Source organism: Bubalus kerabau, chromosome 9, assembly GCF_029407905.1.
Source record: "Bubalus kerabau isolate K-KA32 ecotype Philippines breed swamp buffalo chromosome 9, PCC_UOA_SB_1v2, whole genome shotgun sequence".
In the NCBI taxonomy this organism is placed as follows: Eukaryota; Metazoa; Chordata; class Mammalia; order Artiodactyla; family Bovidae; genus Bubalus; species Bubalus kerabau.
The window spans coordinates 93,808,550-93,822,531 of NC_073632.1; the positions used below are offsets into that span (position 1 = coordinate 93,808,550).

A 13,982-nucleotide genomic window follows, 5' to 3' on the forward strand; every position below is an offset into this window, starting at 1 on the left:
TCTGACTCTTTGTGACCCCATGGACTATAGCCCGCCAGGCTCCTCTATCCGTGGGGTTCTCCAGGCAAGAATGCTGGAGTATGTTACTATGCCCTCCTCCTTCAGGAGGTCTTCCCAACCCAGATCTTCCCAACCTGAGAGTCTTATGCCTCCTGCATTGGCTGGCGGGGAGATTCTTTACCACTGAGCTACCAAGGAAGCCCGCTGCAGCCTAATGCATTTGAACCAAAAAGGAAATATAAGAAATGAAACATATTAGACAAGTAATACACTCTACAGCAGAAACTTCTAGCACCTTAGAAGAAAAATAAGGAAATCTGTTTCAGTATTTTAATAATTGTATTTATTATAATAAATATCAAATTTTATAGTTTAAAGTCATACTGTATATTTAGAAGTTTATTTTGTGACATCAGTACCTCTTGGCATTAGCATTGTGGGGTGTTGAATCAGACATGAACTTCACATCCCCCCCAGAAAGATATACTAGGTGTGGTGCTATGGAAACAGCAGCTGCATTATTTAAATTCCCTACAGACTAATGTTGCAAATATTTGAATTGAAGTAAATATTTTTACTGAACAAGTTTGTACTATCTCAAGTAAGAACAAGTTGACTTGGAGATTCCCTTGCAGTTCAGTGGTTAAGACTCCACTCTTGCAATGCAGGGGGTGTAGGTCCAATCCCTGGTCAGGGAGCTAAGATCCGACATGCCTCATGGCATGGCAAAAAAATAAAATAGATAAGCAACAAGGATTAAAACAATCAAACAAAAAGAACAAGTTGAATAGGAAGGATGCAAAGGTCTTCAGATAGTCTTGAAAAAACCTGCATTTGGAGTGGGTAAAGAGAAATTCATCATGTCGTTCCTTGGTTCCATGTGATTGGGATAGAAAAATTCCATTCTTCAGATGACAGACAAGACGTCCTTAAAAAACACATGTGTGGGATTTCTCTCATGGTCCAGTGGTTAAGAATCTGCCTTGCAACGCAGGCGACACAGGTTCGATTTCTGGTGGACGTCCCATATGCCTTCGGGCAACTAAGTCAGCCACAGCCGCAGTGTCCCTGTCCTGCAATGAAAGATCCCGCGTGTGATGCAGTGAGGATACCCAGTGCTGCAACTAAGATCCGACCCAGCCAAATAAATATCACACATACACACTTTAAAAAGTTTTTCTTTTGCCTTTTTTGGCACTCAAAGGATCAAGACTGATGCAAGTGATAATTATGGGGGCTCGCTGCACATCTGGAAAGCGATTTGGGAAAACATAGAGTCAGTTGTGCCACCCTGTTCTAATTTATTATCTGCTGAGCACCAAGTGAGGGGTGGACATCGCAGGGTGTGAGATGTTTGCTGTCTTTGGCCTGAGTCGAGTTGAACAGCTGCTTTCTTCCTCATAAGCAACAGATATTTCCCAGGCCCCAGAAGTTTGGGGGAGTTCTGAGTGATTGGAAGTGAGGGAGAGGGAAGCAAACTGTTTCACTAGTGGGAAGCAAAGTTTAACTAGCAGCTTGGAAACTTTTGAAGTGAACAGTTGGCTTTGAAGATGTTCTAGGATATACAAGAGAGGAGAGAGAAAGGAAAGAAAGCAGTTTGAACAAAAGCTTTATAAATAAGTGTTTTTTACAGTTTTTTTTTAGATGACCTTGATGAATTCAAGAGAACAGTAGTCGATTGGGATAAGTCATACAGTTTATAAACGTGAAAGCTGCTTACTTTTGAGAAGCCAACAATCAAGATGGGAGTACAACTCTTAGTGCCTCTGAATGAGAGGGAGAGAAGGGGAGAGAGAGACGAATTTCCATTTAGAACAGCCAGCTCTCAGGCAAGTGTGTGGCTGTAACCACCCGCCTCACATGTTCACTCAGGTTGATGCAGAAGTTGTATGTGGTCAAAGGTGGCAAGTATGTTTCATTTCCTTGGAGGGATGCAGTAGAAGTTTCTCCATGAAGATGTCATCATACTCTAGTGTGTGTGTGTGTGTGTGTGTGTGTGTGTGTGTGTGTGTGTATTAAGTTGCTTTCAGTTTGACTCTTTGCGACCCTATGGACTGTAGCCCACCAGGCTCCTCCTTCCATGGGATGTACCAGGCAAGAATACTGGAGTGGGTTACCATTTCTTTCTCCAGGGTATCTTCCCAACCCAGGGATCAAACCCATGTCTCTTATGTCTCCTGCATTGGCAGGTGGGTTCTTTACCCCTAGTACCACTTGGGAAGCCCCAGAAACTCACTAGAGACCAAGACAATTCTAAAGAACCCAGGGTCCGCCGGGAGTGCCGGTGGCTATGGGGGAGTGGCAGGATCAGGACAGGAACTCAGAAGGATGGGTTCTCAGGTAACATTGTTGCAAGTCCAACACTCACTTGGAAGGAGGCTGCTTGATCTTTCCCAGTATGTACTGGGGGAGCGACCTAAGAATGCTTGAGGCTTTTGAAGAGAACTGGGAAATGAGGGCTTTGTGTCTTTGAGGTGTAAGCAAACATCCTGGGTCAATAGAAGTCAGACAGTCTGATGTTAGAGGTGGCCCAGAGGTTCCCTTCGTCCTTGGAACTGTCCAGATGCTCTGTCTGGCCTAGGCAGCAGTGGGCTTGGGTGGACCAGTCCTTTACCTCACTGGGCACTTTGCAGTCATAGTCCTGGCTGTCGGTAGCTGGTGTCCAGAGTAGATGCTCCCATGGGAGCAGCTCTTCTGCCCGCACTCTTTCCTAAAAATTTCTTCCAGTACTTTCTCCTGGTGGTGGGAGAGGGGCAGCTGTGCTAGAGGGGCTGCCCGTGCTCTCTGGCTCCTCTGGCCCTCCTGGTGGGCAGACCTCAGCCCCTTTCTCCTCCAGGTTGGGGTTGAGTAGCAGAGATGAAGGGGCCTGAAAGCCAGGCCGGGTGAGGGTGGGGTTTATTTGTAGAATGGGTGATGAGGGTGGCATGCGTCATTCTCAGGGGAGAGCGACCCGGTCTGATCTCTGTTTTGCAAGGTCCCTTTGGTGACTGGATCAAGGCCAATGAGGCCAAGTGGGGAAGGAGACAAGAAAACCCAGTCAGGAGGTGGTAGGTTTTCAGGTTGTGGTCCATAGGGTGTGTACTGTTGCGTTCAGACGAGTCAGAGCAAACCTCGGGATCATAGTCTGATTTATGATGCCATGTGTCAGGAGCCTCACCTCTACTGAAAGCAGCAAAGCGAGGACTTCAAGGCTGGCCTCCTCTGTGCGTTTCCTCGTTGGCTGGCAGTGGACTTCCATTTTGATCCTGTGTTATTTCCCTGTTGGAAATTTGATGATGAATGTTTTCAAGGGGGCGCAGTAGACTCTGGCCACCCCGCTGTGTCCATCCAGCCTGTCGTCTCAAACGTGAGGGAATGACCTGTCCAGACACGTGCAAACATCTTAACTGTTTTTGCAGAGAGCTTCCCACCCCTGTGCTGTACTACAGACTTCGAGGCCATTACCTCAAATATAGAACATTTTATTGGTAAGAAAGGAAGCATCTTTTCTTTTAAAAAAAAAAAAAGAAAGAAAAAATCATTTCTTTCAATTTCTATTTCCCCACTCGGTCAGTTCTGTGACATTGGTGAAAGCAGAAGTGAAATAGATGCAGTTGCTTGTTCTGACCTGAGCATCCTGACTGGAGCCTTGCGGTCTTTAGCAGAAAGGCTTTTGAAAAACTTTTAATTTCCAAACCCTGCCTGTGTCTAAGTAAGTGTGCTCTGCAGTCTTGGACACGTGCTGCATGATAGGTGACGGAACTGTGCAATGGGCTGGCCAGTGGTCAGTCCCAGGCAAAATGTGAGTGCGTCTCTTCGGTTGTCTAAGAGTTGTGTTTTCCTTGGTTGTTTTGGTAGGGTCATTTGTTCATACCAAAGGAAGAACCCATTGGGAGGTGAAAAGCGCCAAGGGAGATACTTCTCGGAATGAATGAATGAATGAATGAATGAATAGAAGAAATGGCATAATCTACAAATGTACACAGCATCACTCTGTGTGTGTGTATTTAGGAATCACTTCCCCTGAAGGAAGACGATAGTCTGAAGTATTATCTTGTAGTGAATACTATTAGTTAAGTTAAGCAAGCACTTAACTTGTGTGTCAGAGCTCTGTGAGGGACCAAGCTCTGAGTGTGTTACATTGCTTCATTACTCCTCATGGGGAAATACCCGGAAATTAGGAAACGTACCTAAGCTGATGAATTGGAAGTGGCAGCAGAGATGGGTGTAAACTCAAGGGTTCGGAGCCCACAACTTCTGAGCCTTGCCCTGAATGGAGAGACAGACATATTTCCTTATATATTTAAGTGAATTTGTATGTGTCCTCTTGCATCTGTGCTTGAATGACGTGGAGAACAAGAGTTCCCACTTTCCTGAGCATCTTATGGGAGGTGTGGTTGACATGTGTCCGAGATGTAGCATTCCTTGTTGGCTCCTAAATTCTCAGCTTCCCGCCAGAATTCCTGAGGTTCTGATTGATGTGCTTAGTCGCTCAGTCATGTCTGACTCTTTGCGACCCCATGGACTATAGCCCGCTGGGCTCCTCTGTCTATGGGATTTCCAGGCAATAATACTGGAGTGGGTTGCCATTTCCTTCTCCAGGGCATCTTCCTGACCCAGGGATCGAACCTCGGTCTGCTTCATTGCAGGCAGACTCTTTACCATCTAAGCCACCAGGGAAGCCTGCCAATTGGGCATTAGGGAACCTTTGCACTGACAGTGTTTATTTCTGGGGATTTCTTGGCCCTGTGAGGCAAGCAGGGGTGTGTGTTAAAACCATGGCCTTGGCATCAGACAATCCTGAGTTGGGGACCCGGCTTCTTTGTGTGGTAGCCCTGGAACCCTTGGGCTGTGGCTCAGCTTTTTTGAGCTGCTGTTTGTTCATCTATACAGGGAGAAAAATGTCCGAGGGGTGTCCGGAGGATTAGGAGATGTTGTGTGTAAAACAGTGTGGCACACGTCCACCACTTTAAAAATACCAGCTGTTATTAGTATAAAGGCTGCACAGATGGAGACTAGAGGACGCAGGGCGTTTGCAGATGGACTGACTGCCTCTGTTCTCTTCCTGTTTCTCCCCTGCTCTCCTCACCCTCAGGACGGCTCCCTGGGAAACATTGATGACCTGGCTCAGCAGTATGCAGATTATTACAATACCTGCTTCTCCGACGTGTGTGAGAGGATGGAGGAGCTGCGGAAACGGAGGGTTTCCCAGGACCTGGACGTGGTGAGTGGGATCCCGGGAATATGCGCTTGCTCAGCAGTCTGCTCCTGGTCCAGCGTCCCCTCCCTCCCCTTCTTATGCTTGTGCGTGGATCATTTTGCTGCACTACTTTGAGATAAAAGAATTCAGATCCCCAAAGGATTAACCCAGTTCTGTGGATATCAGACAATAAGTATCAGTAGGGGCAACAGTGATCAAATTTTTGTACTTACGAAAATATCGCATTTTTATTTAACTCAAGAGGAAAGGATATTTTTACGCGAGACTGATATACACTACATTTTTACTGACTCTAATCCAAAAGGAGGTCTATGCTTGTTCTTTCTTTTCTTCCTTTGTTTTCTTCTTTTTGTTTTCAACAAGATAAAGTTTAAAGAAGCAAGAAACCATCCTAATTTCTCACCTAGTAAAAACCCACATGGGTGTTTCAGCAATTCTCTGTTGGGGGCATTTTTACATCAGCTATGTAATTCTTGCTTTTATACTTAATATTTTATTATAGTTCTGTGTTATTAAGACTTCTTTGTCATCACCATTTTTCATGGCTATATTCCTTCTCTCAGGTGCATTGAAATTCATGTGTCTGTTTTGTGAAGACCTTTATGTGTATGGTTAGTGGAGAATTTGAAGTTGCATGTGATAAATAGTAAATAAATAGTTTAGGTCCATATAATCTATGGGCTTCCCATATGGTGCTAGTGGTAAAGAACCTGCCTGCCAATGCAGGAGACATAAGAGATGCAGGTTTGATTCCTGGGTCGGGAAGATCCCCTGGAGGAGAGCATGGCAACCCACTCCAGTATTCTCGCCTGGAGAAACCGATAGACAGTGGAGCGTGGAGGGCTGTGGTCCACAGGGTTGCAAAGAGTCAGACACGACTGAAGTGACTTAGCACGCATGCATGCCATAAAATCTATATATCTGCCAGTATTTCCATGCTGTTGTTGTTTAGTCGCTGTGTTGTGTCTGACTCTTTGTGACTCCATGGACTGTAGCCCTCCAGGCTCCTCTGTCCATTGGATTTCCCAGGCAAGAATGCTGGAGTGGATTGCCATTTCCTTCTCCAGAGGATCTTCCTGACCCAGAGATCAAACCCATGGATTCTTGACCACTTAGCCACCTGGGAAGCTCTTTGAGTAACAACACCTCTTGCCTTAAAAAAAAAAAAAGCACACCGATTCTATTGAATCCTTATTTATTTTGTGATTTTCTATAATTATTTTATTACTGATTCCTTTTATAAAAAAACTATTATAAAAACCTATTGGATAAGGATGTTACAAAAGACCTATTGGATAAGGGATCCAACAAGTAGTTTAGGTACTGCAGCTGTTATATTTCACAAATACATGATTCACTTCCTTTGTAGGTAAGATGCTGGTGCTCTTATGCACTTTGATTTTTTTCCTTAACTCAATCCACCTAAATGTTTCTTATAGCATAACTGTCAAATAATTACTGATCCTTTTTCCTCACTGATTTAGTATTCCACATGGGTGGGAGTTGGTATAATAAAGTCAACTGAGACTCAGAAGCATCAATCGGGGGCAGAAAGCCATCCTCCCCGGAGCCTGGCACCGTGGCCCAAGCAGGCACCTGGGCGTCGTTGTTATTAAGGGCGTCTTTCTTATAACTTTGTCCCCTGGCCTGTGTCAGTGGGAGAGAGGTGTTTCTTTTCTTCTAAGAAAGTATTCTCACGTGGGAAAAGACTTTTGAAATTCATTAGGCTAACCTGCTGGGGCAAGGTTGATGTTTTTTCCTTTTGGCAAGATTGCAGCCAAACAATAACCTAATTATCGCACTGAGTTCTTGAATGTTGCAATTTTGATGTTGAAAAATAGTCTGGTAGGATACTCTGTGGCTTCCTAGGACACTTCACCAAGCAAGGAAACCATGGCTGTGAACTGGCAGATGATCCTTGATACGACACTCAACTGCTCTTCCCCAAATTCTAGCCGGTTAAGAGTTGGGGTTTCCATAATTATCCCACAGTGTTTGGGAAGCTTGGAGAGCAGCTTCTTGGTAGGAAAGGAAGCCTGCCTGGAGGTAGGATAAATAACTTTTTCCCATTTAGACAGATGGGCCTCATTTGGTGTGCTCTGTTCCAGAGCTTCAGAAGACAGTATGGGAGAAAATACCACAGGAGCTAAATTAGTTCTCATCAGAGTTGCAGGAATGTGATGGTGGGTAACATTGAGGGGAGCCAGTTGCAGCCAGGCTGGAAACTCTTCATCCTTTCAACTGTAGTTAGTGAGAAAAGTAAGATCCAAGTCATCATATTCAGGTTTCCTTTCTATGAGATTCCAGACAAGTGCTGAAGACCAAGTTAGATGCCACATGGTTCTCATTATTCAGGAATCCATAAGCTGGAGACTTAAAAAGCATTAAAAAAAAAGTCTTTTGGCTTCTCTGCATGCTTCGCCAAATATTAGTTCCTTGAAAAGGAATCGAACCCAAACCCCTTGCATTGGTAGCGAGGAGTCTTAACCACTGGACCGCCAGGGAAATCCCTAGAAGTATTTTAAGGTCATCATTCAGGCCATGCTTGCAACTCTGGTGACCTGGGGAAAGCTTCCTCTTGAAGTGACAAGCTCATCACAGATTGAGTCCTGATGGAGAGCAATTTTCTTAAAAAGCTGTAACTTTCAGTCCGTAAGGCTCTCTTTCTTGCATCAGATTTTACCTGTAACTTCTAGACTTTGAATTTTGCCTTCAGACAAGTAGGCAAATTTCTTTCCTGCTCTGCTGTTGGGGCAGCTTTGGGTCTGAGGACCTGCAGTGTAAATCCTTCTTTTCTGGGCTAGTAAGCAGCCCTGTCAAAAGCAGAAGTGAGATGACTTGGAGAAGAAATAATCCACGGACAGCACTAAGAGGGAATAGTAACACATTAGGATTCTAAAGCATTTTCTAGGGGAAAAAAAGTAACATCAAGCTTGTGTTGTCCTCTGCAGAAAAAGTCCTTAGAGACAGCCTGAGGATGGAGAGTTTTGGTGATGGGTTAAACAGGTCTTTTGGGTTTGTTTCATTTTAAATCTTCTGGGTGAATTTGGGGAATTGAGGAAATGTTCTATAGATGGAACATATTTAGATATTTCTTTGGCTTTAAAAAGTCCAAAAACATGCAGTGTCCTTTAGAGCTAATTACATACCAACTGGAGAATGAACAAGCCCAAAAGTCACGCTACCCATAGAGATGCTTGACTTAACCCTGAAAAATAAAAGGTTTTGATAATTATGTTAGTAATTAACTTTCTGGACTGGATATCAAACTACTTCTCCAGGACCTAATCACCTGGCGCCTGACTGGAATCAAGTACTCACTTGATAAAGTGTTTTGGGGGGCCAGTTATTTTAGATGGAGATAACAGAGAGAGGACAGATGGGTGAAAATTCAACAGCATAAGCAGGGATTGTGATTCAAATGTATAACTATCGTGAGAGTTTTTATTTAGCACCAAACGGGCCCTAAAGGGACTGTGTATTTGGACCACAGCCTTTGCCTCGGCTGGGGATCAGGACATTAGCGCTCTTGAGCAGCAGGGAAGTTACCCATATTTCCATACATTTGGCACATCCCTGAGCACCATGTGTGTTTTTGGCTGCAAGAAGCTGCATTTGGAAATGACAGCAGCTTCCCAAGTCCATAATGGGCTCCTCTCTAGTGATGCTAAGTCTGACATCTGTCATAGTGAGAGTGGCCAGGAGAGAGACACTCGCAGGGTAGCCTCTTATTACTGGCCACGTCAGCTTCCTTGGCATCTTTGAAGCTGAGTCTACTCGGATGTTGGCAGAAACAAGTTTGTGTGGTGGTTGGTGTAGCACAGCCCTGATGGAAAAGTTACCACTGCAGAGTGGGACCCTGCTCATGATGCTGGATCTCCATGCAGATTGTTAACACATCTGTGTGGGCACCAGGACCTGGGAGCCCAGGCGAGATGCACCCAGGTCTTTAAGGATCCGGAATGTAAATACAAATATTGCACATTATCTCCGAGGATATCAGAATGGGATATCAGAATCATTGCTGATGGTGTAGGGATAATTCTGGGGCATAATTATTGTTCCTTGCAATTTTCATAATTTAATCTTTCAAGGTATAATTCTGGACTAAGAGGCAGTGAAAGTGGTACCTGTCATGACTAGAGATGATTCTTGGGGCTTCTTCAGATTCTACCATTCCCACTCCAAGCCCAGGTGGGAGTCCTGGCCTCTGTGGTTGTCATAGTGGCAAAAGAGGGTGAGAATCATGATGGCAAGATGGGGGATTCGGGGTTTAAATTCTGGCCATTGTACTTAGCTGGCAAGTTGTGTAACCTGTCTAAGTTTCAGTTTTCCCTTCTATAAAATGGGATAAAAATATCGTAAAGTCGTTACCAGGATTAAATGGGGAAATTGCTATAAAATACCTCGTCCATCATCGTAAGAGACCTGTTAACTGCCTATTTCTTTTCCTTCCCTTTTATTCCTGGTTCAAAAACTCCTGTAGTGATGCTGGAGAGTCTGTGACTTGTACTTCATTAATATTTATTCATATGAGTGCAGAGATTTCTTTTAGCTTCTATTTTGGGATATTTCAAACATATATAAACAGCATAGTATAACAAACTTCCTGTGCCCTTCAGCAGTTACCAGCATCCTGACTTCTCCCTTCATCTTTACTCTTACGCCTGCTTAATTATTATTTTTTGAAAGTTTCTTGTTTGTGAAGTACAGTTTACACATTGAAATGCAGGCGTCTGAGCTATCCAATTTTGCCAAGAGGGTAGTCATGTCACCCACATCCTGGCATGGCATAGAACACAACTGTCACCTTGCAAAGTTTCCCCACGTCCCTTCTCAGCAAATCCTGGATTGAGGACAGGGATGTTTGTCAGTCTGTTTTGGTGCTTTCTGTATATAGTGCATGGCACATGATAGGTACTCAGGGAGTATTTGTTGAATTTATTTGTATATGTCATTATTTAAGACTATTAAGTGAGCATCAGGCATGTGTCTGAGACTTTGTCATTCCAGAAATACAAAGATGTATTCCCCATCCACAAAGATGGTGTAATTTAGTGGGGGTTTTAGACAAGTAAACAGACTATTTTTTTTTGGCTGTACTGTTTTGGTTTGCGAGATCTTGGTTTCCCATTTAGGGACTGAATCCTGGCCCGTGGCTGTGAAAGTGCCAAGTCCTCATCATTGGACCAGCAGGAATTCCTTAAGCAGACTATTAAGTGCAGGAAGTACACAGGAGAGACCCTGACCCAGTTTAGGAAAATCAAAGAAGGCTTCTTGGAGGAGGTGATGCCTAAGCCCAACTGTAAAGAAACACAGAAGATTAATCTGGTTGGGGAGGGAGGTGTAGACAGTGCAGAGTAATTTAAGGCTGAGGTCACAGAGAAAAAGCCAAAAATGAGAGCGAAAATGTGGCTTTTATGGGCCATGGAGAGAAGTTTACCGTGGCTAGAACCTACGATATAAACACATGTACAAGAAAAGATACACGCTCTCCTTTCACAGGTCTTGCATTATTAACAATATAAAAAGAATATTGCTTTGATTCATCACCATTCCCAAGACAAAACAAATCGTCCTTTCGCAATAGTTGATCAGCTGGGCCAAGGTGACCTTGTGGCCTCCCCAAGCCACACAGACTTGTCCAGTCTCCAGGGGGGTTTTGTTTTGTCTTACTGACTGCTCTTCTTTTGTTATTTGCTAGAGACAGCAAAGCCTGTGGAAAACAGGTTTCCTGTTACTTTAAGCTCCCTGAATATTCAAGAAAAGATAAGGGCTGCCCCCACCTAGGCGCTTAGGGAACACTGGCTGCCCCAGGAGGCTACCAGATTCCTGAATTCTTATTCTCACCCATAGGATAAGTACATAATCTGTGTTGCAAATTGTCCTGAGTTTAAATATTCAACTGCTGAATGCTAAAGCCCAACTGTTGCGCTAAGGGCATTTGCTTTTGTTTTGTTTCGTTTTGTCTTAAAGGACATTATTTGCTAGCTTTGGGCTACTGTTGATTTGCAGATTGCAGTCAGAAACAGTGGGCATTAGATAGTGAGTCTGAACCACATTCTGCTGTGGGATTCACACACTTGATGTCAAAATACACTGAGCCTTTATGTCTTAAGCCAGATGGTAATACAGTTCTCTGCTCGGGCTCCTCTCAGACAAAGTCCCATTTGTAGTCAAATGTCCAGTCCCAATTTAGTCAGCATTTTTTGTACATTGCACCACGTTAACACAGACATAAACAGGCCTCTTGGCTGCCAGATTTGATCTTGGCATCCTGTACCTCTCATAATTGAGAAGGTTTTTATTCTACTTAACAATCAATTTAGGTGTCCTTCCATCCTCTTCAGCTTGGAGACCTTTGTAGACAGCTGTATATTCTGGAAGCTGACAGATTAGATACAATCGGTGGTAGACTAGTTGTGTGTGTATATAGAATAGTCCCCATCAGACTTTTCAAATATGAATCAACGACATCAGCTTCCTTTTCTAGTTTTGCTCCTGAGCATTCAGAAATGACTGATTTTTGTTTGTTTGCATTTGTAAAAGCAGTGTGCCTGGGGGGATTAAACACCAAAATAGCATTCTGCTCAAAATACATTTGCTTGCCAGAAAGCGAAAAAAAGTCTGAGCTTTGTAGTTGTTTTCATTTACATACAACAGAGAGAATTCCTAAATGTTAATCAAGTTGACAGTAACTGGGGAGAAAAACCCAAGAATTACAGAGGCCAGAATCTGGGCTCGGAGAGGAAAGGGGTGCCTTTGTTCTTAGACTTGGGACCTTTCAGAATTGAGTGAGGCCCAGGCCAGGTGCCTTTTTGAAGCCCTGGAATATTAAAGCCAGGACTATAGTATGATCTCAGAGTTTATATGTAACAATTAAACACTTTTCACGTGGAAGATTGCAGTGTAATTTATTTGTGCTAATCACAAGCTAATTATAGGCTATTTAAACATGCTAATTTGTAGCACGCTAGAGGCAGTATGGTCTCCCTGTGAGAGAAAAGTAAAGGAGTGTGATTAATGTTTCCTTATTTTCAGTGGGTTTCCGCATCCACATCTACAATGTTATTTGACAATATTGTCAAAGGTCTAAGTTTGATATCCTTGGCAAAGACTGAGTGGCCCAGGCCAAGGGGTCCACCTGTCCTCTACGGCCCTGGTTGGTTGGAAGGGCGAGGGTTGGGGGTCTGGAGTGGGATTGGGTAGACGCCTGCAGGGCCCAGACAGAAAGTCAGCAGGTGCAGGGTTGCGGGTCTTTGCTGGTGTTGACCCATACACCGGGCACTGGCCTTCTGACCTCGTAGGTCCACATCTTATCAGATGAGATGGGGCATGTTCAGGGTAGTGTGGCTGTAGACTAGGTCCTTATTTTACATTTTATTTTTTAAAGAAAATAAATAAAATATTTATAAAATTATATATATATTTTATATTTATATTATTATTTATATTTAGTTTTAAAATTTATTATTGGCTGATGTAGGATTTTAGTTCCCCGACCTGGGATTGAACCCAGGCTCCGGCAGTGAAAGTGCCAGGTTCTAACTACTGGACCACCAGGGAATTCCCTAGACTTGGTCCATATTTTAGAGGGATCTCTCACCACAGCTCCTATGCACCAACCAAAATGACCAAGGACAGAAAGAACTGCGCCCCAGAGCATCAAATATTCTGACTGGCCCTTTCTCTGGCCACCTCCTTTGAGAAGATCATTATACTGGTTTCAGCAGTAATTTTTGATTGGCGCTGCCTCCCCCCACTCCCACCCCCACCCCAGCCCCAGTTTGGAAGTTTTGTGAATTTTATTTTAAATAGAAGAAAGCAAGACAGTAAAATGTTGGGATAATTTGTTCTATGCATTTGGTTCAGTTCTTCTGTTTTTTTTTTTTTTTTTTTTTTTTTACCATTTAGTGTTTAGAAGGACACAAACTAGCCTGGTGACTGAAAAATACATCACAGAACCCTCAGAGCATGGTGTTGACTTTCTGTGCATCTCTTGCCATTTCCCGAAAAAGGACATCAGAGTCTAGCTATTTGCAGGCTCCCCCGCCACCTCCCCATTTCAACCTTTGTTTTAGAAATGGAGGCTTCATTGATCAAGTATAGCAGTGCTGTTAAGAGTTCAAGAGTGAACCAGTTTCTTTATCTCTGATTATTCTGAGGCTGGTGCATAAAGCATTTATTTCTAAGGGATACTTTGAGAGACTTTCTGCAATTATTTAGAGTATGAAGATGTTTGAAATTTGTGGTACAGCCATGCCATCCATCTCATGGGCCCCAGCAGAAGCTGATGGAACTTAATCAAAAATAAATCAAGGGTAAGTCCAAACCAGATTGGAAGCACATCATGAATATTCGTGAACATCTGGATATGTTTGTGGGAGTGTATGTTATTTTTTAATGTGTGCGATGGCAGGGACATGCCTTCTTAACAAAGATGCCAAGAGGCAGACAGATTTCCAGCTGTGATTTCAAAGGGCATTTTTGTGTGTGGATATCCTTTCTCCTGGGCGGGTGGGTTTCACATCTCCAAGATACTCCTTTGATCTCTTTCGTCTTTTGGAATCTCTTTTGATAATTTATCTGAATTCTTCATTGGAGTGAGTCACTTGACTGATGAACATTAAAAACCTTTCTTTCTAAGGGAGATTTTCAGCTTTAGTGAAAGTCACTAGTTAATGTTTCTGATGAATCTTTTAAATGCCGGTGATTTTATGATAATTATCATTGAAGCTATTTGGCATCGTTGATCATCGCTATAACCTAACGTGTGTAAAAC

General features: G+C 43.4%; 1 protein-coding gene across 3 annotated transcripts in view; it reads left to right on the top strand.

Moving 5' to 3' along the window:
* The window catches only part of SASH1 (SAM and SH3 domain containing 1), a 260,426-nt gene that overhangs the window by 107,077 nt on the left and 139,367 nt on the right, over window positions 1-13,982 (top strand). For all 3 annotated transcript variants that reach the window (XM_055535907.1, XM_055535908.1, XM_055535906.1), the window contains exon 2: window positions 5,075-5,203. In XM_055535907.1, the coding sequence (XP_055391882.1) occupies window positions 5,075-5,203 (129 nt within the window). The remainder of the gene's footprint in view (window positions 1-5,074; window positions 5,204-13,982) is intronic.